Here is a 27,572-nt window from a genome sequence, read left to right as displayed (position 1 = left end):
ACGTCAAACCTCAGCAACTGTCACGTCAAACCTCAAACCTCAGCCAAAATTGCTGTTAATGTCTAAATTACCCTTGATTTTTTTTTTTAACATACTCTCGACATTTCAAGGTTTAGATTTATTATTAACACGTCAAACCTCAAACCTCAGCTAAAATTGCTGTTAATGTCTAAATTACCCTTGAATTTTTATTTAATTTCAAAACTTATGTCGGGACTAAGATGTAGGGAAAAATGTGAAATGACAATAGTACTTCTCAAACGCCTCTTCCCACCACCATAGCGAAGAGCTGCATTCCTACCCACACCAACCCCTCCATCACCCGCCTAGTTTTTAGTAAATTCGGAAATTATTAAAAATAATTTTTGATATTACACAATTACATTTTCTTAATTCTTAACTCTATAAATAGGGCCAAAAAGCCAAAAAGTAATGTTATTGTACAATACCAAAAATTATTTTTAATAATCGCCCCCAAGACATCCGAATTTACCCACAAGACATCCAACATGCATGCAATATCCAAACAGTTCATTAATAATTAAAGAGATTATTTCTCATACTTATATTCATGTTTATTCATTAAAGCTACAATACATATATATATATATATATACATGGAATATTTAAGTAGCTAGCATACATACATACATATATATATATATATATATAGGTGGTGGTGGTTTTAGATATATGGAAGTTGTAGTGGTATATATATAGAGAGAGATTGAGGTGAGGTTGATGGATGGATGAGGATTGATTTAAGTTGGTGCAATTAACACGGCTTAGTGCAGAAGCAACGGTGTCTGACACCCCTGCACCACCCATTGCCGAATCCCTCGTCCCTGCAGACAAGCCCACAATTGTGATCACTCAAGCACGGCCCTTTGAAATGATGACTCTGAGACTCGCATGTCCTTGCCACCACCACCACCACCATTCTTGCCTCTTCTGTTCCATCATCAATCACACACACACAAAAACACGTGTTAGATATATTTAACTTGGAGAAAAGATTTCTGGGCTGGCAAGCAATGAAGAACATGTCCTTAATGGAGAATTCCAACTCCATTAAGGACATATTGTGAAAATTAATTAAAAATTTGAGAATTCGAACCGACACATATTATTGTGTATAATAAGTGCGTTAGATTTAACTTCGAGAAAAAATATATATTTTATATAATCAATAAAGAATTGTATCCACATAAACCCATATAGTTAATATGTAGCTAAAATATTATTTATTCACTAATGTTAATCACAGCATGGTAAAATCCAATTTAATGGATCAACATAGTGAGACATGCAAATATAGTGTCTCTCCATACATACATATACACATACAAATACAGAGAGAGAGGAAATAGTAGCTCACGAGAAACGAAAAGAAGTAGCAAGATGAGGGTGAAGCAGCAGAAGAACCGATTATTGGCCATGCCTACCACACACACAACTTGCTTATATATATATATATATATATATTCACACGGTACTTGGTGTATATTGTATATGGATCTGTATCTACTTCTGCAAAGACTGTTATGGAATAAATACTAGTAGTGTGTGCATATAAGAGTGACAAGTATGGTATGGTTTGGTTGACACGTTTTGGAGACCATACCAGCTGTCGACTCATTTGGGACACTTGTTGAGCCTATTTTGTTAGAAGTGGCCTTATGCATGCACACTTCACATGCAAATCCACACAACAGTTTAGCTCAAACTTCGTCTTGTTGGGAGTTGGGTTCACACTGGCCCTTATTGAATGTGCTGAAAACCTAAACCGGAGTTGATTTCAATTGCTCGTGTGTCAACCTAGTTGCACATGTACTTACTGCAGCTTATTCAAAAATTGTTAATGGGTTGGGTTAATATTTTTTGGATGAATTAATACTAATAGTTTCAATTTCAAAATGACGATTATATGAAAATGGGCGATCTTGAATAATAATAATAATATATGGTGGGGGTATTTATTAAAAAAATAAGTGAAATGATTTTTAAGATTTTTACAAAAAAAAATAAGCACATTTTTAAAATTCTTACAAAATTTATAGGTAATTTTATAAATAAAAAAAATTCAGTAGGTCTGTTGCGCACCCCTACTAAGCCCTTAACTAGTCTGTGCATGGCGTGTGATGCCCCTCCATGTTATTTTTGTCCTCGTCCATTTAATTTTAAATCCACCAGAGTAACAATTATATAAATGTGTTAAATTTTTTATTTAAGAGTGTTACAACAGGAGGTAACACGGTGCGTGATGCGTGAGTGTTGTATGTTCGACATAATTAGTGTTTTTTTTTTTTTTTAGGTGACAAATATAATTAGTGTATTGCATAACTCTTTTAAAGTTGTTGCATTTCGTGAGGAGGTGATTCAGGTTCTTGTTAGTTTTGTTTTCAGAATTTATGAAAACTATTTTCAAATAACACAATGTTCTTGCATGTACATGTAAAAGTGATTTTTTAGGGTTTACCATTAAAAAGAAAATTTGAAAAACCATCACTTTTAATTTCTCAGAAACTAGATTTATACTTGTGAAAAGTTGAGCAAATGCGGCCAAATTCGACTTTGGGCCTACATTAACAAAGCACGGTTTCAACCAAAATCAAGGAACTGACATTATGCAACACTTGCTACTCCAAACAGGCCATTAGCCCAATTCACAGCCCAACCCACTACACATTTTAACTGAATAATTAAACATTAATTAAAAACAGGAAAATATACCTCAAATAATAAATTTGTTTAAATGAATGGTCCATTGTATATTTGTATCGTCGGTGTTCTGGTCATGAGAAGGCTTAAGCCAAACAGGGTCTAGGTAATTAATTGAGAATTAGAGTAGGGCATAAAAAAGATGAATAAATAAATAAGATAACATATTATAGAAGGGGCGTGTATTGCCAAAATGAGCTCGTACACACAGAGCATTCATTATTTTTAGGTCCCAATCCCACCATTCGGTGTTTAATGCTTACATGTTGACAAACAAAAGCCATTCAAACACAAACTCACTCTTATCGGATTTATAACTATTTCTTTATCCTAAACTCATTGCGTCTGCTTAAAATTGTTGCAGAAGCTGGCTCTAATGATTCTTAGTTGGTGGCAGCTACCAGTGCCATGTGCTCTATCAAGTCCAGAACTCGGTTGCTGCAAGAAAATGTTCCGAAAAATATTGTCACAAGACGGTAAGATGCAGCATGGAAAATGTGTGTAGATAGAGAGAGAGAGCTTGTGCGTACCTGTAGCCCCATTCGTTGTCGTACCACGAAACAAGCTTCATGAAAGAGGCACTTAGCCCTATCCCAGCTTTTGCATCAAATATGCTTGACCTGGAATAATAGAGAGAAAGTGGTTAGAAATAAAGAGTCCCAACGAGTGAAGATAAAGAAATATTTTTAAATGTGACCGGAAGAAATTTCGTTGAAATGGATACAGTTATATGAATTCGATAAAGACAATGTAACCCTGAAAGAAAAAACCAGACGGTAACCAACTGATATGGGCGTCCTCACTTTTGCCCCAAAATAGTTAAACAGCAGCACATTTTTTCCACTAATCTTGAAGGTACACTTTCATACCAGCTGGAAGAGTATCCAATCCAGTACCATATAGCTGGTTTGGATGGGTTGCGTCCCCATGTTTTAGGTACTTGTGAAATGAAATGAAATGAATTTAGAACAGATATATATATAGATATATATATATTTTCCTAGTTGGAACAGATATATTCTTACACATTCACGTTGATAATAGTTTTATCATTTAATGAAAATTAAAAAGAAAAATAGAGAGAGAATTCTACCTTGAGTCACCAACAAAATCATTGGAGACTACATCTTCATCCGTGTATCCAAGAATTCCTTTCAGTGGACCCTCTGAGGCATACCTTTAATTGGAAATTTCGAGGGAAACTCAGTAATTGATACAGGTAAAGTTTGCTTAGCAAAAACTGAACCAAAAAGAGAGAGCAAAAAGTGAGCCATAAAGCAGAAGAATAGCAGGCATACTTTATGGCTGCTTTGACATCTTCATACGAAGCACTTTTCTCAAGTCGACAAGTCAAGTCCACAACAGAGACGTTGGGTGTTGGAACACGGAAAGCCATTCCAGTGAGCTTGCCGTTGAGTTCTGGAAGAACTTTTCCAACAGCCTACATTGCAAAATTAAATCAGAATCATATCATACAGAAAACTGCAAGGATTCATTTTCCCATTTGAGCGCATCCCATACCTTTGCAGCACCAGTTGAACTAGGGATAATATTTTGGCCAGCTCCTCGGCCCCCTCGCCAATCCTTCATTGAAGGGCCGTCAACAGTCTTTTGTGTCGCTGAACATTGAAGAGCATAACAATATTACAAAAGAAATGAAGTACTGTATTAACAAAACCAACATGAGAGAGAGAGAGAGAGACCAGTGGTTGCATGCACAGTGGTCATTAAACCCTCAAGGATACCAAATTCCTCGTGAACCACCTGCATAAAAATACCAGAAAATAATTAATTAAGCGATACTAGACACTTTGGCACTACATTTAATCATCAAGAGAAGAGGTTTTCCATTTTTTCTTTTTTGTTGGCTGCTTTGTATTTGGTGGGAGGTAGCTAAGCTGCTCTTTTTTTACAATAATGTTCTTTTAAGTCCAATCACAATCACTTTGAAACCATGGCTTGACTTCAATCAATTGTAAATTATGCTGTGGTGCCTTTTCAAAGTTAGGCGTCCTTTAACAATTGATTTGATTGCCCTCTGCTTAACAAACAGCTGTCTCATGACTCTCATCCTTACTTTGGATTGAACTGTAGCAGCCTTAGTTTTTAATCATCATAAGCAAAATGTAAAAACACACTTTTTGCATCAGCATCTCCTTGAGGTTAGGGTCTAAATCTATTTATCATTTACCTATCACCATTGGCCAGTAACAGTGAATAAAAATTAAAAGACAAATCAATATCCTAAAAAATTCAGGATGCATCCCAACCTTGGCAAGTGGTGCAAGGCAATTGGTAGTACAGCTTGCATTAGAAACAATATCCATGCTTGGCTTGTATGTGCTCTCGTTTACTCCTACCACAAACATAGGTGCATCAGCCGATGGAGCTGAAATTACCACCTTCTTGGCACCACCCTGCACAGCAGTATCAAGAAATGCTCAACCTGAGGTACTAGATGTAGATGAGTACATGCAGAAAGATAGATAAAGAAGGAAGGAGGAAGAGAAAGGGAGATTAGAACCAAAAGATATTCTTTATAGACCCAAGAAAAGGATCACTAACCAAAAATGTTCACTGACCTTTTTATGTGCTGAAGCCTTTTCCAATGTTGTGAAAACCCCAGAAGATTCAACCACATAATCAGCCCCATAATCACCCCAAGGAATCTCAGCTGGGTCCCTAAGACAGAAATTTGGAAGTTAGCATATGCAATAAGACACAAGCCTGACACCATGTCACCACTACTGGTATGCTGATATAGAACAGCTAGTCTAATTCCAAATTCCAATACGAAACAATTTGAGAGTAAGCATTAGATTATGTCACCGCTACACTTTGTTTTTAGATGGTGTGCTGGTATGGATCACAATCTTTAGTTGCATATGAAAAACCTTGAGTTTCCATGCAAAATACCTTTTGCTTATAATTTTAACCTTCTTTCCATTGATTTCCAAAGTGGACTCATCCAAGACCTTGATAAATCCCTTGAAGTTTCCATGAGTAGAATCATACTTCAACATGTAAGCCTGAAAGAAGAAAAGAAACAAAAATTTTAATTGTCGAAGACAATCCCAGTCAAGAAAAAATAAATGAAAATCAGTACACGTCTTCTAATGTGTTCAACATGTGTCTAGGCATGTAGGACACATGTCCATGATGTCTTCGTCCAGAATGTCTTAAACACTGCTTAGGAGACTTTTTGGCATGTCCATGCTTCCTAGGAGCTCAACTTCATACTGAATGAACTTCATTTTAGCTTTAAATTTCAAAAGTTTGAAGTCCCACATGACAGCATAAGAACCAAATGCTCTTGGACCCATTGAAGCGGAGCCATAATTTGTTCAAGCTCAACACTCTATAATCTATCTTAGAATAAAGCTCAAGTCGGCTTTATTTCAAGCCAAGCATGATACCTTTGAATTCCTCAATTCATCTAATTATCAAACTAGCACATAATTCCATTTTTTTTATATAACCTTTTTTTCCTAGTTGGTACTCACACACACTTATCTCTTCTGAGACTTAAACCCCTGACCACCTCCCTTTGAAAAGTAAGAGGCTGATACCGCTAGGCCACTGGCCGTTGGTATTTTTTTTTATATAACCTAACTCCTAATTGAACATAAAAAAGAATAAAAGATACAGGCAAACACATGCGGATACACAGACACGCTAAAAAATAAAAAAGAAAGAAAAACAACAAATTGTGCACTCTTACCATGTACTTAGCATCAATAAATGGATCATTGACTGCTACCACATCAATATCATCCCTAGAAATTGCTATTCTTAAAACCAACCTTCCAATACGTCCAAAACCTACAAGATTTGAGTGTCTTAGATGTATTGTCATTAAGAGTTCTAGCAATAATTAAAAGAAAAAAGGAAAAATAAAAGAAAACAAGGAAGTGAGTCAGAGAATAAAGGAGACAAAGCACATTTCTTTCATAAAACATACCATTGATTCCGAGCCTTGTCTTTCCACTGCTTCGTGATTCTGACCAAAGCAAAACAAAGTTTGTTAACAGATTTGAATCCTTGATCATCCAGTCTGATAAAATGTCAGGCTATATAAGTGAAACTGGCTCTTACTCTGAATTGTTGGAGGCACTTCAGTGGCCGTGGCTTTGATGGGCTGGAAGCTCCGAGCACTGCATTTTCTGCATGGTTTGTACCAAGAAAATCATTGTGAAGTATAATAACAAAATTTTCATTAACAGGAAAAATGTAGGCATATATATATATATATATATATATATATAGAGAGAGAGAGAGAGAATACACCAACAAACATATATTACTCATTTACCCAAGAAAAGAACAGATTACTCAACTGTAAGGAATACTCGCCAGGAACAGCAACGCCGGAAATGCTCGACTGGAACTTTGTAGAATTAAGAATGCGATTGAAACCAACTGATGACACCTGAAGAAACATGCAATATAATTGTATATCATACATCCAAAATTGATTGACAACAGAAATTTACTTTCAGAAGACAGAAAAGGAGTGAAATGGTGTATACTTGTCAGAAGTTCAAAAACCGTATGGTTAGAAAAACAACATGCAAACCAAACTCAAATCAGCTGAGACACAGTTCCACATACATATGACAACCAGATATACATATATAAACACAGAGATAGAAAAAGGAGCGTAATCCATTTAGTTAAAAAAAGGAAATGTAGAAACAGAACAAAAGATTATGAGCTCTTGTTTTTCTGTTGTTTCCATTTTGCAGAAGACAAACAACTCAAGCAAACTAGGTGCATACACTAGAATTATAGTCCAAATTTGTAATTTTGAGATTTAACATTTTCCTTAAAGGTGAGGACTGAGGGTCGGATAAAATTAGATGCAGGCAAAATTTTATTTTGAGAATCTAAATCAAAATCACACTATAAAGGTTAGGTTTGCAAGAACATGATAACCTTAGATTTTTTTGGAGAAAACAAAAACTTTTATAAGATTAGGGTCATAGGGTGTGTAAGGTGAAAAATGAGGGTAGATATGAAAACATGAAGTGATTTGGGATCACATGATATTCCTGTCGAGTCCTTGAAGTGATTAGAGAATAGGTGCTTTGTTAACAACATTGTCTAATAATATTATATTATAACTAAGAAAATGAATGACAAGGAATGAGTAATTTAGAACGGGTATATTTAAAGTTGTACATTAATTGGCCTGTCCAGCACCCTTCATTAACAGAGTCCAATACTAGGCAACGGCTTCTATTAAAATAGCTAATCATATGATAGACTTTGAAAGATAACAACTGGGCAGTAATTAAAACTCGAAACTATAGTGTGAAATTATCAATCCGGATTAATGCCAGACGGTTTTTTCTTGTTTTTCACACACAGAATGAGTGCATAGTCTATGGTATTTGCTATGGATATTGTTCTGATAAATGCTAAAAATAGAGATCCGGAGAAAAGATCTAAAATCAATAGCACGGTAATTTTAGGAAAGTGGAGATCAAATTTATTACAAGCTTCAACTATAATTTTCTCCGCAATCAAATGAAACCAAATAAAGCAACTACACATCGCCAATCAAATTAAAAAATGGAGATCAAATTCTTTACAACTATAATATTCTCCGAAATCAAATGAAACCAAAGAAAGCTACTACATATCAACAATCAAATTAATTCCAAAAAAAAAATTATAAAGCAACTTAGAAAGTCAAAGATCCATCTCTTACAACAACAAATAATCAAAAACCAAAATCAACAATATATATATATATATATATATATATATATATACAGCTTGACATGATCAGAAAAACAAATTATATATAAAAAAAATAGAAGTTGGATTGAATTTTTTTGTTATAAAACACTCAAGAGGGAAAACAACCTTGCTTGTTCCGTCAGACGGCGGGAGTGAAGAGACTCCTGAGGGTCGAAGAAGAGGGGCTGTAGATCTGAGGAGAGAAGAGGACGCCATTACTCACAATAAACGTTCCTTGCTCTTCTCTGCTAATATCAGATCGATCAATTGATAGGCAAAATGGAAACAGCAAAACCTAAAAAAAAAACCCTACACACAGAACAAAACTTGAAATGGCTTTTGGGAGAGAAAGGAAGCTAACTTCTCTTGAGTTTTTAAATGCGAAAATGAGTGGAGATTCTTAGGAACCTACCCCCTCTCTCTCTCTCTCTTTCTTTCTCTCTCTAAAACGATCAACAAAAAGCGTCTCTCTCTCTCTCTCTCTCTCTCTCTAAAAGTATCGACAAATAAAAGGTCTCTTTCTTTCTCTCTCTAAAACTTCCATCAGCAATGTTTCTCACGTAGGTGAAATCGTCGTCTTGTGTAAGCTTAAGCTGAGGGGACATTTGGCCCTCGAAGGCCACGTCGGACGAACTGTGCCGGCCCAACCTTTCTGGCGTCTTGTCCACGTCACTAATTTAATAGCCCTCGACATGTGCACTTTTTTTCGGTCAATTAATGAAAGCAATACAAAATGATTTTTTCTACATGAATTTTCTTGATTAATTATATACACTATGTGTGTGGTGTGCGCGCACACACCTGTGTAAGTTCATACAGTAATGACTACTGAGTAGTATTTGACTCTCGCCACTGCCTCAAAATAAGTAACCATCAAATCTTGTTTAGTCTCAGAAACATAATGTAGTAGTACAAATTTTTCTCTTATTTTCCTTTATATAATAATATTATGTATATTTTCTGAAGAAAAAAATAGAGTGATAATTACAACTATGTCAGCCATAAAACAAAAAAACATATGTAAAGAAAATCGCTTCATGATGTGTACATGTCTAACGTCGGAGATACTTTATTGTAGTTTTTGGAGCATGGCTAACGCCTTTTTTAGGTTGATATTTTTGTACTTGCTATGAATTTCATTTATATTGTACCAATAATTATTTATCTGTGTTTGGGTTTGACAGCACAATTTTGTTTTTAAATTCTTAGCGTAAGTTATATTGACAGTTTTTTTTGAACAAAGATCCTTCAAGTTAAAAACTCTTTACATTAATTTAAGTTGATTACTTATACACTGACACGTGACATTTTAAGTAACTCTATGGCTAATATTACACCACATTAACCAGTTTAATAAGACTTAAAATACTGTGTCACTTTAGAGCTATAGGCGGTTAGTAAAAAGTGTTTAATTCATCAAACCCTCAAAAAAAAATATAAATTTTCATGAAAATCCTAACAGGGAAAACCCCAATGCTTAGGGTTGAGTCAAAGGACAACATCAACCCACGAGATTTGATTTTCAATTTCATCATCATCTGTTGTAATACTTCAAATATTCACTTTCTTTCTTTCTTGTAATCTGATCCATTAGATTCAATGTTTTTAATTGTTTTGATATTCTTAGTTATTGTAATCTTCTGATTTTTTCATGATCTTTTTTTTTTCATCAAACCCGGTAAAATACATAGAATGTAACTATATGAACATGTTATATGATTCAACAGATAATTCAATAGGGAGTTTTCATTAACAACGTTTCTTCCTGTAACCCTAAAATGACATAGTATTTTAAGTTTTATTAAATAAGTTGATGTGCAATAATAACCATAGATTTAGCATAGATTTATTCAAAATGTCACGTGTCAGTGTGTAAGTGATTCAACTTATAATAATATAGAGAACTTTTAACTTTGAGGATCTTGTCCTTTTGGTAGAGGATGGAAGGAAGGTTTTGGGCTCATAAACCTGTTTTGAGGCTACAGAAATCCAGTCAAACAGGGCCATAGTCTTTTGGAGCATCATATTGACACATAGGATTTAGAATTGAAAAAATTTTAGTTTAAAATTTTAACTAAATTTCATTTAAATCCAAATCTACATCAATAATTTTGCATCTTATACCATCTTTTTTCTTATTTACAAATATAGTGGGATTAGATTTTTTTCGTCAAAAAAATAACATATTATGGTCCAAAATTTTATTTTAAGTTAGGTATGTTTGTTTTAGTTTTTAAAAAATATTTTCAACAATTCAAAACATAAAATAATTTTATATAATTTTCTAAATATATATAATCAATAAAAAAAAACTGAACTGAGCATATTTTATAACTTTTATTTTTTTCTCAAATGCCTTGTTGTGGTCCAAACTTTTATAGATTTTAAGAAGGAAAATAATAGAATTGTTTACTGGTTTTTAGATGCCAATCATTCATAAAAAAAAAATAATAAAACAAAAAATTATAAGAGAAAAGATAGCTTATTTTATAACATTGTTTATTAGAGTCAGCCTAAAAAATAAATCAGGACATTGCAGACAATATTTGACTTTTGGAGAGAAATTGTTTTATGCCTTAAAAATTTATTATATGATCTGAGATTATATTGATTATGTGAATTATTATTTGATATATAATCAACAAATTTATTATATAAATATATATTCTAAAAGTTAAAGTAAATACACATATATATTGATGTTTCAACTCCTTACCTCACTTTTGGAAAGGAACTCCTTGGGCTCATTGATTGGGGATGTGGTAGGTGCACGTGGAACACTCCAACACGTGGGTCAGAAAGTAACCTTTTTCTAATAGCCAGAAGGTGGGGAATGTGACATGTTAGATCGCTTCCGAGAAAATAAACTAGGACACCCAAATATATGTGCATAGTGGCATACATATCACAGATTTGGTTGGTATGACAGTCCATCAATAAATGTCACGTGACATGCACCCACTTCCACAAGCGGTCTATTTTGAGATTAGTCACAATAAATAGAAGTTTAATAATATTTTAGTTAATAATTTAGTAAACTGATGGTGATTAAATCAGTTTTAAACAATGTTTTGATACAGTTATTTGAAATTTATTTCACTGTCAATCATTATCAACCTTCTAAAATAAGAGGTGAGGAATTATTAATAGCTTTGTTTAGGGCCCTTTGGTAACTCAGCGGAATATATTTGGTAATATTTATTCTCATTTGAATAATATTTAAGCGTTTCCCAAAAAAAGACCAAAGTTGAAAGCATAAAAATGATGATTTTGGCTACTTTTATAGCAAAAACACTTTAATTTATTTATTTATTTATTTTTCTTTCTAGAATGACATTTTTAACTAATTATTTAGTTTTTTTTAATCCTACAACGCTTTTTGTCAAACATACTTTCATATTTTTACTTTCAGAAATCGATTGCCAAACATGCCCTTAATGAGAAGGAAGATATAAGGATATAAAGGACGATGGAATAGTCGTCATTCCTCATATACAAATTTTCATTGTTTTGAATAATAATGAAAGAAATTACTCTAAAAGTTTAAAACTAACTTCATAAATATTAAAGATTCAAATGAGAACTATTGATGGGTGAAATAATAAAAACAATTTAAAACTCCATATTCCTTTCTCTTCTAACAAATATGTTGTCAAACTTATTATATTTTATTCCATCTAACCAACAGAAAATGAAAATTATAGTCTCTTTTCAAAAGAATGTCTCATTCATCCCATCTTCTACCCCTTCATCTATTTTTCATCCTTCACAAGAAAACATAAAGTATATATAACATTCCACTTCACTGCACGTATGATATTATCGATTTTGTGCTCAAGCCCACACAAATTTTGTTTTTTGAGTTTTATTCAAAAAGGTCCCGTATCATTTGGAAATAATATTAACACATATAAGCATTTCACATTCATCTTGTTCATATTATGTGAAATTGTGCACTTATAACTTGCCAGTATCTCAAACTCCTGAGTTGCCATAATATAACACCAGAAAAGGCAATAAAATTTATAATTTCAAAACAATTTACTTATTATAGTAAATCTATGGTATGCGGGCTTGTTGGGGCCTATTTCTTTGCAAATTTCTTCATTCCTAAATTTACTCCACAAATGTTACATGATTTTTTTTTTTTTTTTGAGTGATTTGTATGATCGTTGAAAAAAACAATTGAAAAGATAAGTTATTATTTTTTTTTTTATAAAAAAAACTAAAATTAAAATAATAAAAATGACCAGCCTAACCGCATACTGTCTCCGTTAATTACATATATATATATATATGAGAGCAAGTGCAGCAGGCTCACAAAAGCCCAATTCCACAAACAGATGGCCCGTTGGCCGCACAACGGCCTAGCTAAACGATGGGGGGTCCACGAGCGATCACGAGCCGGCTCGCGGTATTCAGTGAGCCGGCCCACTATCATTGTTTCATTTTTTTGTTTGTCTTAATGCAAAATGACGCGATTTTGCATTAGGCTTTTTTTGTTTTTTCTTCCAATGATAATGCACAAAGTCAGTGTCAAGAAATTCCACATTTAACTATTTGAAACAAAAAAATTAGTTAAGGAGGTTAATGTCTTTCAATTAGTTCTGGTTTTTTTTTTTTTTTTTTTTTTTTTTGGGAAAAGAGAAAAAAGTTTAGGGGGTTTGGTGTATTTTACCCTTTAAAAAAAATGCAGAGAGCCTATATAGAGCACCAGACAGTCCATGAATAAAATAAAACAAGGTTTAAACGCCATCCTATGACACACACAAATGTGAGTTTTAATTTTGTTTTGCACCCTATTATTATGGTTTCACAGTCACCATTATTCGTGTAAAAAGACGAATAACTAATTTTAAAGTATTAATCACTTTAATAATTATTTTTATAATGTAAAAAATATTGGTATTAATTGTGATCCTGAATAGCCAAGACAATTCTACACCTTATTTGTAGCAAAGAAATAAGAAGACTGAGTTTTCAAAAGACTCGTCAACTATGTATTCTTTTATCCGCTGTTTATCCTATCTTCTATCCATTTTAAAAGGTAAAATATCTAAAATTTATCTGTTCTCTTTCTTTATTTTAAACAAATAATCTATTTTAAGAGTGAGATAATTTCCAAATTCCAGCACTATTTCTAACGTGAAAGATGTGAATATTTATTTATTTTCTTTTTCCAGCACTATTTCTAACGTGAAAGACAGCAAAATTATATATATAATGGATCGTAAAAAGAAAAGAAAAGAATTTTCAATTGTTCAATAATATATGTATATTAGTTAACCCAAATATATATATATATATATATATTTTATAGATCTACAAATTATTTTCCAATTTTTTTTTTTTCCTGTCCCCATTAATATATTATTTATTTATTTTTTGTGGGGAGAGAAAGGTTGACAGCGTGGCAGTCCACGTGTCCTCCCGAAAAAGGCCAAAAAAAAGAAGTCCACAATTAAAAACTCATTTCACAAACTTTCCGGCAAAAGAAAACAAACATCATCCATTATATATATAATTTTCCTCCCACTTTTGTTTCCCCCCATCCATTTCAGTGCAGGTGCAAGGAGGAGGAAGAAATTTTTTAATTTTTTTTTTCTCCTGCCTTTTTGTTTCTTCTCACACAAGAATACAAAAGGAAGAAAAGAAAAATCAAAATACACGCCGTTCTTCTCCTTCCTTAAATTCACCTCTTCTGGTAATTAAATCCGGCTCATATTTACATCTCTCGCTGTCTCTATACACACACATATATATGCATGCACAATGCCGTTTGATATATTCTATATATCAAATTTAATAAATTCCAATAAAATCAGCTTCTTCAAGTTCATATTATTTAATATATATTGGGTTTCTGTGTGTTCTAACGGTGGTGGAGATTCAATGTATTCAATATATATATGTGTGTGTGTGTGTGTGTTATATATTATATTTATTGTTCTGTTTTTTGGTCTGGTTGGGAGGGAGGGGGATGTGACGTGGTGTTGATTTTGTAGGGGAATTTTATAATTTTTATTGGATGGTTGAATTTGATAATTATTGACGCTGTCATTGTTAAAATTTTGATTGTTTATTTAAGATCTGAGTTTCATTCCTCATTGCTTTGTTTATTAATTACACATTCTTGTTTTGGATCATGCATCACCTAATTCAAATGTGGAGCTAAGGAGAAGGGGAAAAAAAAAAATGAAAAGAAAAGAAAAGTGCCAATAGGGCTAATCAATACAATTCTCTCTCTCTCTCTCTTTTTGGGTAAAAAAATTTCAGTACTTAAAATAGTTTAAATTTGTCAATGGGAAATTGGGTATTGTTTGTTATTAGGCCTGCATCATTTCTGATATCTTTAAATTAGCCTGTGTTTACTTTTTCCCCTTGAAAAATGTTGGTGAATGGTGTTGAGTTGAAAAGATAATTTCTCATTAGAGGTCACAATTGGTTGATTGTACATTGAGAATCTCTGATATTCTGTAAGAACCACTTAGCTTGCTATTTTTATTGGCAGTTTTGTTTTGATCATTTTGACAAGTACTTTTTACAAGATTAATCATTTGTGTACATATCGTAAAGCTTTACATTTTATTTTTGGATTTCAATGCTTTGTATTAAAATCTGTCTTCCTTCTGTTGTTAGATGCTATAACAAATCCATAAATTGTACAAGGATGGCTGTCAGTTTCAAGTACTGGGATGACTGCATTGATCCGAAGGACATGGAGGCAATGTGGATGGATCCAGCAGTGAGAAATGAATGGATTAATGCTGGAGAGACTAGAGGAAGTAAAGTTCACCTTTCACGAGATCCTGACGGTCAACCATATCTTACGCAAATTGAGATGAAGGTAAAGCAAATTAAATGTATATATAAAAATCCTGTATAATGTGACTTTCAACTCAGATGAAAAAATGCTGAACTTCTATGGACATTGCTTCATTGTAAGTAGTTTCAAAATATGAAGTATAACAATTACAAAACCTATGGAAATTTGTCAATCCAAATTTACTTTTCAATTATTTAGATTTTATTTAACTTTTTTATTTATTTTTATTTCATCCATTGTCAAGTCGAAAAGTGAAATTTAAAATTAACCTTGTAAAGTTTGCCTTATGAATTATTTCACATAAGTCATCTACTTCTGATTATTGTTATTATATTATTATTAGTGTTGTTAAAACTATTTTATATACATCGTGTCAAATGCTATTTTCAGGCTGTATCTGGGATCATCGTCGAGAGGCATTTTTATTCAGAGATAGATTCGGTATGTATTTCTATACTTGAAATATGAAAAAAAGCTGCACAGATCTTATGGATAGCTAATGAGTAATCATCTTATAATGATGCAAGTTGATCATCTATTTTGTGGTTTTTAAACAGGCGGCCTATAAATATCATGATTTTCTAACTCTTCATGTACATTTTTAATTTGCATCTTATCTTAATTCCTGTTGAAAACTAAAACATTTTGCAGGCATGGTCCACATGTAACATTTGATAGAACATCATCTATATTCTCTACAAGTGCACCCTTTTGTGAAACTGTCAATGACTCAGCTATGTGTTAGCCGCTTACCGCATCATGTATGAGCTTCTGTTATTTGAGACGTCTTCTGTGAACCACAATATGGTCTTTCTGAGTGTTGCAATAGGACATTGGAACAATTTTGAATTTTCTTGAATACTACCGTCCTAACAACATTAAAATCTCTTTGTTTCAATAGTGTTTCCCTGCTGTTCTGAATTCTGTGTGCTAAATCTCGTCTTGTATCATCACTCATATCTCTTGTACGGTGACATAAGTTTTCCTGAGGGAAGTGTTGTTGCTTGCTTTTATTTCCATTGAATATTGAATTGAATTGCTTTTAGTGAGTCCTTCGCCTTATCAGATGTTGTTGATCCCATGCTGTTCCCATCTGTTGCATAATAGATAGAAATTTCACTCTTAATCATCTCAGAAGAGGCTTAGTTTTCCCTGTGCAATGTGCTTTGGGTCTTTATACAGAAAAGGTGGTCGATCACCTCATGACATTGCTAGTTCGCATTAGCTGCTTTATCTCTTGGATACTCATAGTAAATTTAAAAATTGAGTTGCTATCAATCTTAACTTGAGTTTTACAAGTTAGAATTATATTCATGTTCTGCAGGACATGATTTGTGCCCTTGCTGAACTTGAAAGTGACAGGCAGCCCCTTTCTACACGGTATAATAAAAAAACCAAAGAGGTAACTATGGGGATCATGCAAATTTTGCCAAAAACTGCAGAGTGGTTGGTCAGGTACTAATTAATGCTCTGATTCTGATCTGAGGGTGTAACTCCCAGCTAAGAGTAGCAATTCTTTTTGGTGAAATAAAGAATTAACCAAACTTCCTTGCAGGGAGGTGGGTTACCAGGCATATGGAGTGGAAGGGAATTCAAATCTTTTGTACAGGCCTTTCATAAACATATATTTTGGTGCTGCCTACCTTAAGTGGTTATCAAATTTTAGCCAAAAGTAAGTTACAGGTTTTGATTTCATTTTCCCCTTATTCGTGTACAGTTTCTTCTGTTTCTCTTTACAAATTTTCCTTTACCAGCAATATTTTATTGGAATATAGATTTATACAATTTCTGTCTTAGAGTTTTGTTGGTGTGCAAGTTCTAACAAAGAATTATTTTTGCAGAGAAAGAACTGAAGAGTTCATAGTGAGAGCTTATAAAGGTGGTACAAAAAAGGCAACTCATAAATCAACTCTACCGTATTGGAAACGGTATCTTTCTGTCAAGGAAAGCCTACCATCCAGGTGGTTGCTTAATCTTATATAATATTAGCTTCAGATTTACATCTAGTCTGGCATTCTCACTGTTGAAATATCTTTATTATTTTTATTTTTATTAGCTATTTTTAGCCTTTTATTAGACGTTTTATGTAAGATCCCTATAATCATGGGATCACGTAAATAAGATCCCTGTAATTATGGGATCCCGTAGATAAGATCCCCATAATCACGGGATCCCATAGATTTTGGCATATTTTATGTCTTTCTTTGATTTGGTTTCCTTTCTTTGTACCCTATTCTTGTATATAAATATAGATCTTGGCTCTCAGTTTGAGTAAGCCAAAACCCAAAACTTCTTCTTTTCTCACAGATATTGTTACCTCCTTCGCTTCATCCTGAAGTACACATATTGACATTTCGCAGCATGAGATGGCTGACGTCCACAATGGAGTCCATGTAACAATTCACAAGTTACTAGTCGACTTTCTAGGGTGAAAAAAAAAAAAAAACACAACAAGAACAAAAGTGCACAAGAAGCTTTATTGTATGTATGTCTGTCCAATGAAGAATTTGGTGTTTCTGATGAAAAATTAATGAACTTGCATAGTGAGATTTGCTTGGATGTCCTTTTCTTTATTTTATTTTCTTTATTATTATTATTTTTTAAACATATATTTGGTATGTTTCTAAGTAAAAAATAAACTTAATTTGGTTTATTGAAATTGTCAAATTTTTTTTGAAATTTTCATGAGACAATTGAACTTGCAAATCATCTGAATATTTGGTAATTTGGGTTGAAAAGTTCAAATTGTTTTTATGTTTCCTTGATGAAAAATGCAAATTTTATCACCAAGCATTAGATTGAGTAGTATCTCCTCCACCTCCAAAAAAGGTTTAGGGATCAAGTCCGAAATAGAACAAAGTGGTGTGTTAGTCTCACACTCTTATCTATAAAAAAAATGCAAACTTCGTATAGCTTTTCTTTTTCCACCAATAAACCATATATTGGATATGTATATTGTTTTACTGTTAGTTTTGTTGTGCTTATACTTCTCTTTTGTTAAAATTAAATTGATATTTACAAAAAAGAAGAAGATGAGCAAAAAAGTTTATGTCTATGTTTTTTATTGTGCATTAGGGTAAGCCGGCATAGTTGGGCCAACAATTTTGGAAATGATAATGATGGATATGTTTTTTTCCTTGGCAAGAAACTCACCACTCATTTGCCCCTATGTGCACTTGAACTCTCACCTTCCTCTTTGAGAGGTAGAGGAGATACCACTAAGCTACAACTCCCTTGGTAATAATCATGAAGTTTAGTTTATACATATATTTTAATATTATGAACATATAATCTTCATGTCTATTTTTCAGCCAAAACCTGTACATGTCTCATGAGTACTTTATTTACCATATCCACTGAACATAGTCTTATATAAACTAATTGGAATAATCATATCCGCAGGTGCCTTTATCCTTGATATATGTTAGAATATAGAATGTATCATTCATTTGAACTGAAGGTACATGATTATAATCCACTGCTAGAAATATCTATCATGTTAATTGCTAAGAATGATACATTGGAAGGATCTATACAACTATGCATGTAATCACTAAGTTTGATCTATGGCTTGCAAGAAGAAAATAGTGTATCTAAAAATAATGGAAACATCACTGCTGATATTAACTGCCTAATGTATCATTGTTTTTCAGAAAAGTTTTGGAAGTTAGTCCTTTCGCGAATAATCCTGCTCCCGCGACTCAAGCTTCAAAAATGCCAGGTGACCCTTCTTAAAGCAATTTAAGGCTACTTATATGATGTACATTCATATTATATTGTTTGCATTATATTCTGTTCCAAGAAACTTTTGAGTGTTTAACAGCTTAGTTGATCTAAAATATCTAGTTGAAGTGTTAAAGCGTTGGTCGAGGAACATCATGAGGCTAAGCTTAGTAAAACGTCAAATTTTCTAGCTAATTGTGTTATTCAGCTTTTACAATCTCAACATATGAATTTTCTTCAATAACTCAATATAAATTTAGATAATAAGAAGTATTAGTGACGAAGCCATAATTTTACTTCAGGGGGGAAATAAAGTAATTTTTTTTTCAACTAACGTGACAACTAATACTGAGAATAATTTGAAAAATAGAAGTGCAGTAATGGTGTGTTAATCAAGATTCAAATAGTATGTAATTATTCGCAAAAAAACCACAGTAAAGAAAAATTAAAAAATGCAAAATTGCAGTAATAAATTTAAATAAGAAGATGAGAAAAAAAAAAAAACAAAAAAAGAAAAGAAAAGAAAAGAAAAGGGTGCAAAATGAAGAATTTTATGAGGAGGGAAAAAAAAAAAAGACGAGAACTTTGGAGAGAAAAAATCAGGGTTTGAAGAAAGGGAATTTGATTTTTTTTTTTAAGGAAATCAAAGGAATTTGAAGAGTAAAAGAGGAAAGGAACGAAAAAAAAATAGAGATATTTTAGAAATTGAAAGTTTTCGGGGGCGCATTTTTAAAATTTCACAAATATATAGACAAAATACACACGCACACTTGGCGGGGCCAGGCCAGCTGCCCCCTCAGCCTACACTGGCTCTGTCCCTGAGAAGTATAATATCTAAACTGAAGCTTGATCGTAATAACTATAATAGCCTAACTGAAGCTAGTTTTAATTGCTTATCTCATCACCATTAGCAGTTCCTAAGTTATATCTGCATATGTCGTTAACAGGGTGATCTATTTACAATTGATATGCTAAGTACAATAAATACCAAATAGAATGAATAAGATCTCTTGGATACTTCATTAACTTCTTTTGTCATATTGCATATTTTTGCTTTTACAATTTTTTTAGTTCGTGTTACAATATCTTACCCCTTTAATGTCAATAAACAGCATTTTTAATTGATTTTAAGAAAGATATTGTGGAGGTAAAACAAGATCTATGCAAACAAGATAACAGATGTTATAGCTGATGCAAATACTTCAATTTCTTGTTTTATATTTTTTGTATTATTTTTTTCAAAGAAAAGTTTGTAAATAATTCATGTTGATTTATTTGATCTAGATGCGACTTACAACTACCTTCTTTTAAGTTGAAGCTTAATATCCAATATTTGATGCTTTTTTAGCTGTTCTCTTATTTATTTAACAGATCATACGGATCTTGTTAATAATTGTATCATTGTTGTTCAATTCTTTCTACCATGATTTAGAATGTAATTGTTCTTTCTTTCGTCTTTATATGGCTAGAATGTCTACTTACTTTCTTTACATGAGGGAGCAGGTTCCGGTAATACAACATGGGACTCTAGAGCTTCTCCAGAAGATATGGAGGGGATGTGGAATAATCCCACTGTTAGTAAAGAGTGGAACCAATCTGGAGAGAAGAAGGGAAAGGTGCGATTTTCTCATGATGGTCAGATGAAGCCCTATCTCTCCCGGGCAGAAATGAGGGTAAGATTATAAAAATATGGACATATGAAATAGATTAGGGTAAATTGTAAAAAGAACCCCTAGTACTATTACTGTACAATTTTTGCAGCTACCCCCGAAGTAAATTTCATACCAAATAACCCCTTGATATATCTAATCAGCTGGAGCTTTTGTTCTTATCATTCTATTATCTTGCCTTACCTACAGTACTTGAACCATCAAATATGTTACAAACTGTTCCCTTGCCATTAAATCACCATTAAGGGCCACTAGAAATTATCAGAACGACCTTATTATATATATATATATATATTTATTTATTTATTTATGTTAATGAAATAATAGAAGGGTATAATGGCACATGCCAAATAAATGGTGTTTCCGTTAAACTTTTTTTAATGGCAATTTGACAGTAAGGGGTTTATTTTTAGTTAAGGTAGATGAGGGTGGTTTTCTGGCGTGAAATTGAGTTCAAGGGGTTCTTTGCAATAGCCAAATACTACGAGGGGTTCGTTTTTTTTTTTTTCAATTCAACCAAAAAATTATTGGCTGTGTGTGATTATTAAAAATTGATGTGGGGAATGCTTCTCCTGCTGCTTTATTGTGCTGTTAAACATTTTATTATAATGCAGTTTATGCCATTAGGGATGCATAAATTTTCATGACCCCCTGACAAACATCACTTATACTTTGGACTTTTACTATAACCTACTGAAATAATTGTGAGAGTTGAATTTCAACTTGTATAAAAGTGTTATATCAGCACTTGCGATGGGACTGATTGCAGGTGCCCAAAGGGAATAGTCCTGCCTCCAAAAGGAGTGGGGACATCAATAAATATCAACTAAAATATGATATCAACTAAAATATGATGTCTTTCTTATCAGTGACATTATGGAAACAATTGAAAATTGTTTTCATTTTCTGTTAATTGTCTTTTGCAAGTGAACGGAATCTGATAATTAATTGTCTTTTGTTGTATGGAATGTGAAATTCTGTTTTCTTCTGATGTATCCTAAATTCCACCACAAAAAGCTATGCATTTTTTTTACCCTTTTAGATTTCCACTTTCGCAAAGGTAATTTTTAACGCGTATAAACAACTATTAAAAATTTTATGGCATTTTTTAGTCTGGGAATTTGGGACCACTTATCGTGATCAATGAGGATACACTCTTTTCTGTTGACAAACGAATAATTTTATATGCTCTGATTAACGAATTTTGCCTTTTGCAGTTTTTAACGTTTTTGTAGTTATGTCTTTCTGTGCTCTCAATTTTCCGCTTTATTGATATGAAGTCCTATTGATAACCTAACTCCTTTGGCAGTTGTATAAAGTAGTTGGTTGTCTAGTTTTACTCAGTTTTGGCATGAAAAAATGAGGTCCCGTGATTCTATTGTTGATTTAAAGTCTCCTATTTTGCTATCTTATTGCATAATATACAGTAACCAGTAAAGTATCATGTTACAAATTATAGCAAGGCCACCAAAACCTTCCCGAGTAGTACAAGTTACTTAAACATATTCATTTGGACTAGACATGTATATCTAGGCATTTGACTCCAACTCTGGATCACCAACATATAAGCATAATAAAATGAATATATTCATCAAATGCTGGAAATAAGATTGAACTTTGAAATATCCATGCAATGATTCACTATCAAGATTGAATCCCTCTAATCATGTTTTTTTTTTTTTTTTTTCTCTCCGTCAGTAAATGATGCAATGAACAATTATCTTTACATGATTATCTGTTTCTTTCATAGGCCTGCTTCATAATTCAATAAGCATTTCCTCTCCAGATAGTGATTTTAGTCAAATGGGTCAGATTATCTGTATGTTAAGTCTCCTAAGAAAAGTGCTCTTGTGATGTTCACTGGAAACACTATAAATTGAATGCCATGTCTCCAACATAACATCATATATATATATATATAGTTTCTGTATTTTCTGAACGGTGTCTTCAATTTTGAAATAAGTCCAAACATTTACTCTGAAGTCTGAATATGGGCTGCATAATTCTCCTTGAGTGTGTCGCATTTTTCCTTCAAAGTCCTGATTCTTATATACGAGCATATATTGTAGATTCCTATATCTTTTCAAGAACATCAACCTAAATCTTGGAAAGTAATGGATGTAATCTATGTTTAATCTTTGAACGTAGTCTATTTGAATAAGATGATGGTCAGACAAAAAATAGGATTTATCAAGATTATTTATAGAATTTAAATTAGAGTTGACTGAATTAACTTGTTTAGTTGCTTAAACTAGTCACACTTAAAGAACATTTGACAAAATCCCCAGAAGTATCCTACGGAAAATGAAAGCTAAAAAATTCATAATATGGTCCAACTTTTTTAGGAAGAATGATTTGGCTTCATTTATCCAGAGTGATTATCACACGCACACATATATGCATGTGTGTGTATTTATTTTTATATCCAGAATGCCATTTCTTTTTGTGGGATATGTGGTTGAAATCCAGCAGAAGCGTCTGAGGATTCAGTTCAACAGTATTTTATTTATTCCAATAGCTATGCGCATTAGATAAGTGAATCTGGAAATGGTTTAAAAAAAATTCCCACCATCCTTGTGTTTGGGAAAGAAGAATCACATTGCTTTCCTGGGATTTGTTAGGCACAATATAATAGTAGGAGGAATATATATTCAATATTGTTCAACAAGTTTGTAGCGTTTATGTGTGTTTCATCTTTAATACCATCTTTGCTGCTGTAACGATAAGTCCGTCATTCAGTAACATCTTTTTTTCCCTAAATCCTCATTCAGTAACATTAATACAACCTTACTGCTGATTCTGGAAGTTGTTTCCACTGAATAAAAGAGAGATTGTGAAAAGTGTCACCTTGTGAAATCAAATCATTGGTTTTTTCTTGCAGGCAGTTGCGGAAATCATTGCCTCAAAGCACTTCAGTACAAAAGGAATTAAATCTGTAAGTATATGGTTATTTTTTTTTTATAAGTATAAGTATATGGTTTTGCTTGTGAAGAGTCGTGCACCTTGCAAATAAGATGTCACTCTGTATGTGTGTTTCTTTATAATTCTTTGAAGAAAATTTAAATAATTTAGGTGTTCCCTCTTGGTTATAGTCCCACCATTATATGTAGCTATACTGTTACATCGAAAGCCTGAAGGAAAGAGTGTCTAAGTCGGCCACATACCACTATATGAGAGAAAATATGCCTAGATCCCTGTTTGACATAAAAAAAATGTCAGAAAATGTCAGTTTATGGAAAATAGTGTTTCCTTTGTTTATTCGTGTAACATCCCTTGCCTCAGCCTAGCACATCCTTTTTTTCAGGTTTGCACTACGATTGTCTTCATTACATAATATAAAGTTAATTTCATTAGTTGTCATCCTTATTCTATTCAACAAAAGAAGATAAAATGCTTTGTTTTAATTCTTCTAGTGTTTTTTTGTATGAGACTTTTTTACTATGTTATTTAAATGATGTTGACTAAGAAAGAATTTAACGGAGCACATTATGTTATCTTGCAACCACTTCTTGCTGCCAATGAAATGGAAGAGCTTTGAAAGAAAAAATAAAATAAAATTGGACAGGTGAAAAATAAAATAAAATTGGACAGGTGCTTTTTATTTATTGTCTATCTTTTTTCTTGGCAGCCAAAACAATAACATAACTTTCCCCTTCAGTTTTGTTCTCCTGGTTGCAGAGTTGAGGTTAGCGGTTCACTCGAAAATTGGAATTACATGCTAACGGAAACCACTGTATAACCAAGAATAGTATTAAGAGCATGTTTGGCTTTGCAATTGAAAGTTTGTTTGAAAGTGCTTTTGGTTTGAAAATTCACCTTTAATTGTGTTTGGTAACAACTAAAAAGTAGTTTTCAGTGGTAGAGATTTGGGCCAAGCAGGGCTTTTACCCAAAATTCAAATTTTGAGCATTTTACAAGTAGACATAAAAATTTAGGAATGATTTGTTTATGGAAAAATATATATTTATGAAGACTGGTTTATATACTGCGTCACCAAATACTATTTGTTCTTCAAGGAACAACACTTGTTTGACAACTCTACATAGAAAAAGGTGCTTATTATGCCAAGAGGGTAGTTAACTTTCTGGCATTTTCCTTTTGTCAATGGTTAGCTTCAGTTTCTCAGTTTTATTTTTTCCTCATTATATTTGTGTTCGTAAATTTTTACCTTTTGTTTTTGTTATCTCATCCTTCCTGAAACTCACTTTGTCTGCAGACGGTTTTATGTGCTCTTGCCGAGATTGTTAGCATGCGTTTTGTTAATGGATCTGGAGCACGTACTGGCTTAACGGGAATTGACTACCCCACAGCTTGCTGGCTTTACAAGTATGTAAATACTGTGATCAAAACTGAAAATTTACACTACATAGAGGCATAAGTTAAATTTCCTTCTGTTTTTAACTTGTGGTTTTGGTTGACGCTTTTGGTAGCAATTTGGTTATTTTGGGTTCCTGTATGGTAATTGGACCAGCTCACGAAAATGAATTGACTGCATCTCAATTCCCCCTAGCATTTTAGTGGTCATGTCATTCAAGATGTCGATCACCAAGTTTATCTCAAATTAAAATTGCATATTAGATCAATTTTGTAACCGTGATATGCTTGTATCTTAAGCATTTAGTTAAATTTTTTATACCTTTTTCTAGTATTCAATCACCACCTTCTCATCTTTTATTCCAATTCTGAATTGTGCTTAAATCTTCTGCACCCTAATCTCTAGGGACTTGGGCTACAAGGCTTACTCAGTCGAGAAAGTTGAGGATCTAACCCGGCCGTTTGTTTCAATGTACTTTGGTGCGGCCTATTTGGCTTGGTTATCACAATATGAAGGAAGGTAGGTTTGTTCACTAGTATAAAATATCATCCATTTGTTACTAGCATTTTTAGTCTCTGTCCCTGACCGATTCACTGGCTATCTTGTTCATAACCAGAGAAAGAAGTCTACAGTTTGTGGTTCAGGCTTATCTTTCAGGGCCAAAGAACGTAAACCTGCAGGAGACCGGTCCTCAATGGCTTAAATTTCAGGAATCGTTAAGCCGCTATGAAGAGGTTAAGAAGTAGGTTGTCCTCTCTTTCCATATTAACACAAATTGGATTTTTTATTCATCGCATTTACAAGACAAAGAACACATTTTCACAAAGCCCTCGCTCAAAAGTAGATTCACTGATTGTTGTTTCAGTACAAGAATCATTTTCTGTTTCTTCTAATGGAGCTATTGTTTTTTTTTTTGAAATATATATATATATATATATATATATATTTATATTTCAAATTCATGTATTTGATTGATGAACTGATCATTACAGGGAGCAAGGGGGTTGCACAATTTTGTGAGCTGGCTTAGTGGAACCTCATGATATGGTTTTTTCCCTGGGATACATTCTTTGGAGTAGCATTGGATATGACTGAAATCTTGAAATAGGAAAAAACATATAAATAGAGTGGATGTTGTTGTTGTATTTGTAATGATGATTTTTTCTGAAGACATTTTCCACACTGCATTAGTCTTTGTGAGTGGTGCACATGAAATTGTGTAAAAATTTACTTCTCTTATTTTTTTGCTCTTCTTAATTTCTTCTCTCTATATGTATATGTATGTATATTTCAGCTGGTTTGAACTTCACAGATTATCACGTATCGGAATTCAATTTCGATGTAAAAAACTCATGCTCCCATTTACTCTTGTCCAAACTTGAACACTAATCTCGTTTTACGAGGTAAAAAACATATCACTAGGCTACTTTGATAGTGTAAACTTGTTGAGTTAAATTTTGAATTTGTAAAATAAAATAGAATTTGATATGCGAACCTGCCAATCTAGTAAAAGAAAGGTAAATAAATTCAAATTAACTTGACAAAGTATTTTCTTGAAAAGTTATATGCCAATGGGCTAGTAAAAATCCATCAGTAATGTAAAGTTTATATGTATATTCCTTTATGTGTTGTAAAGTCAAGTTACGGAGTACTGTATATGATAAGATTAAATTATATTATCAGTCAATTCTTCTTTCTTCTTTTTGCCTTTTTACTGAGTACTGTATATGATAAGATTAAAATATATTATCAGTCAATTCTTCTTTCTTCCTTTTCTTTTTTACTGTGTTATTATTATTTATTATTATTATCATTATTTTTCGTCTATGCATAAATGGACAAAAAAGCCGACCAAATATTCTAATGGATAAGCTCCATTTTTTTTATATATGCTTGAAAAGAAATGAACATTAAATTAATAACAAACTTCTTTTTTTCCTAATTAATAACAAACTTCTTAAAGAAGGTCAAACCAATATCCTCATCACAGACACGTTTTCATGGATCCCCATATGCCCCTTATCTTTCCATTAGTCTCTTGCTTGCCTTCTAAGGTTACTAGGGTTGAAGCTTTCTTTGTCAAAGTCATGTGACACACACACACACACACACAGAGTAGGGTTCAATATAAATTTGGATCAGATCGACTATAATTTATATTTTATTTGTTCAACTAACAATTTATCAATTGTTAAGTAGTTATCCAATTAAAATGTTCAATTTACATCTTAATTATTTTGAATCCGAATCAAAATTGGATTCATTGACCCATTTATTTATAAATTTAGGGGGTTACAAGCGAAAAACACTTGTATGATATGTATATGAAGTATATAATCTCATATATGTTTTAAAAATATCCTGACATTCAATTTTGGAGTAAACAAGAACTTGAATACTAATTATTAGGTAAAAAATTAATTAAATGTGAAATGACTAAAATATTATTTTTTTGTCTTTTTTTTTTTTTTTTTTTTTGGGTTACGACTCAGTTTAATGTGTATATACATATGAGGGTAATATATATATATATATATATATATATATATATATATATATATAAGGGTATTAT

The 27,572-nt window shown here is 32.6% G+C and overlaps 3 protein-coding genes across 4 annotated transcripts; 1 reads left to right on the top strand and 2 right to left on the bottom strand.

The window, feature by feature from the left end:
• Nucleotides 1–775: 775 nt before the first annotated feature.
• On the bottom strand, nt 776–1,072 carry LOC132314446 (defensin-like protein 1). The gene has a single exon (XM_059813309.1). The coding sequence runs from the start codon at nt 1,070–1,072 to the stop codon at nt 776–778; it is 297 nt and encodes a 98-aa protein (XP_059669292.1).
• Nucleotides 1,073–2,864: 1,792 nt separating this feature from the next.
• LOC132312388 (glyceraldehyde-3-phosphate dehydrogenase GAPCP1, chloroplastic-like) lies at nt 2,865–8,947 on the bottom strand. Its single transcript, XM_059810743.1, has 14 exons — nt 8,593–8,947; nt 7,059–7,150; nt 6,817–6,884; nt 6,683–6,721; nt 6,443–6,543; nt 5,638–5,750; nt 5,304–5,403; nt 4,992–5,138; nt 4,425–4,485; nt 4,243–4,340; nt 4,020–4,162; nt 3,815–3,898; nt 3,252–3,341; nt 2,865–3,159 (listed from the first exon to the last, which is right to left on the bottom strand). Exons 1-14 carry the CDS (start codon nt 8,680–8,682, stop codon nt 3,105–3,107), a joined length of 1,281 nt encoding a protein of 426 aa, XP_059666726.1. The 5' UTR covers nt 8,683–8,947; the 3' UTR covers nt 2,865–3,104.
• Nucleotides 8,948–13,958: 5,011 nt separating this feature from the next.
• Nucleotides 13,959–26,257, top strand: LOC132312387 (uncharacterized). 2 transcript variants are annotated; one of them, XM_059810741.1, is made up of 13 exons: nt 13,959–14,170; nt 15,106–15,313; nt 15,683–15,733; nt 16,617–16,747; nt 16,848–16,964; nt 17,134–17,253; nt 18,946–19,013; nt 20,519–20,688; nt 23,567–23,620; nt 24,902–25,011; nt 25,406–25,519; nt 25,617–25,742; nt 25,993–26,257. In XM_059810741.1, the coding sequence occupies exons 2-13, from the start codon at nt 15,137–15,139 to the stop codon at nt 26,018–26,020; spliced, it is 1,266 nt and encodes a 421-aa protein (XP_059666724.1). In that variant the 5' UTR covers nt 13,959–14,170; nt 15,106–15,136; the 3' UTR covers nt 26,021–26,257. The 2 variants fall into 2 exon arrangements, with proteins under 2 accessions (XP_059666724.1, XP_059666725.1); XM_059810742.1 differs by having other exon boundaries at nt 25,617–25,746.
• The last annotated feature ends 1,315 nt before the right edge of the window (nt 26,258–27,572 follow it).

Source organism: Cornus florida, unplaced genomic scaffold (assembly GCF_030987335.1).
Source record: "Cornus florida cultivar Cherokee Brave unplaced genomic scaffold, ASM3098733v1 CherokeeBrave_3.0.0_Hap2_Chr06, whole genome shotgun sequence".
Taxonomy (NCBI): Eukaryota; Viridiplantae; Streptophyta; class Magnoliopsida; order Cornales; family Cornaceae; genus Cornus; species Cornus florida.
This window is presented reverse-complemented; position numbering and strand designations above follow the sequence as displayed.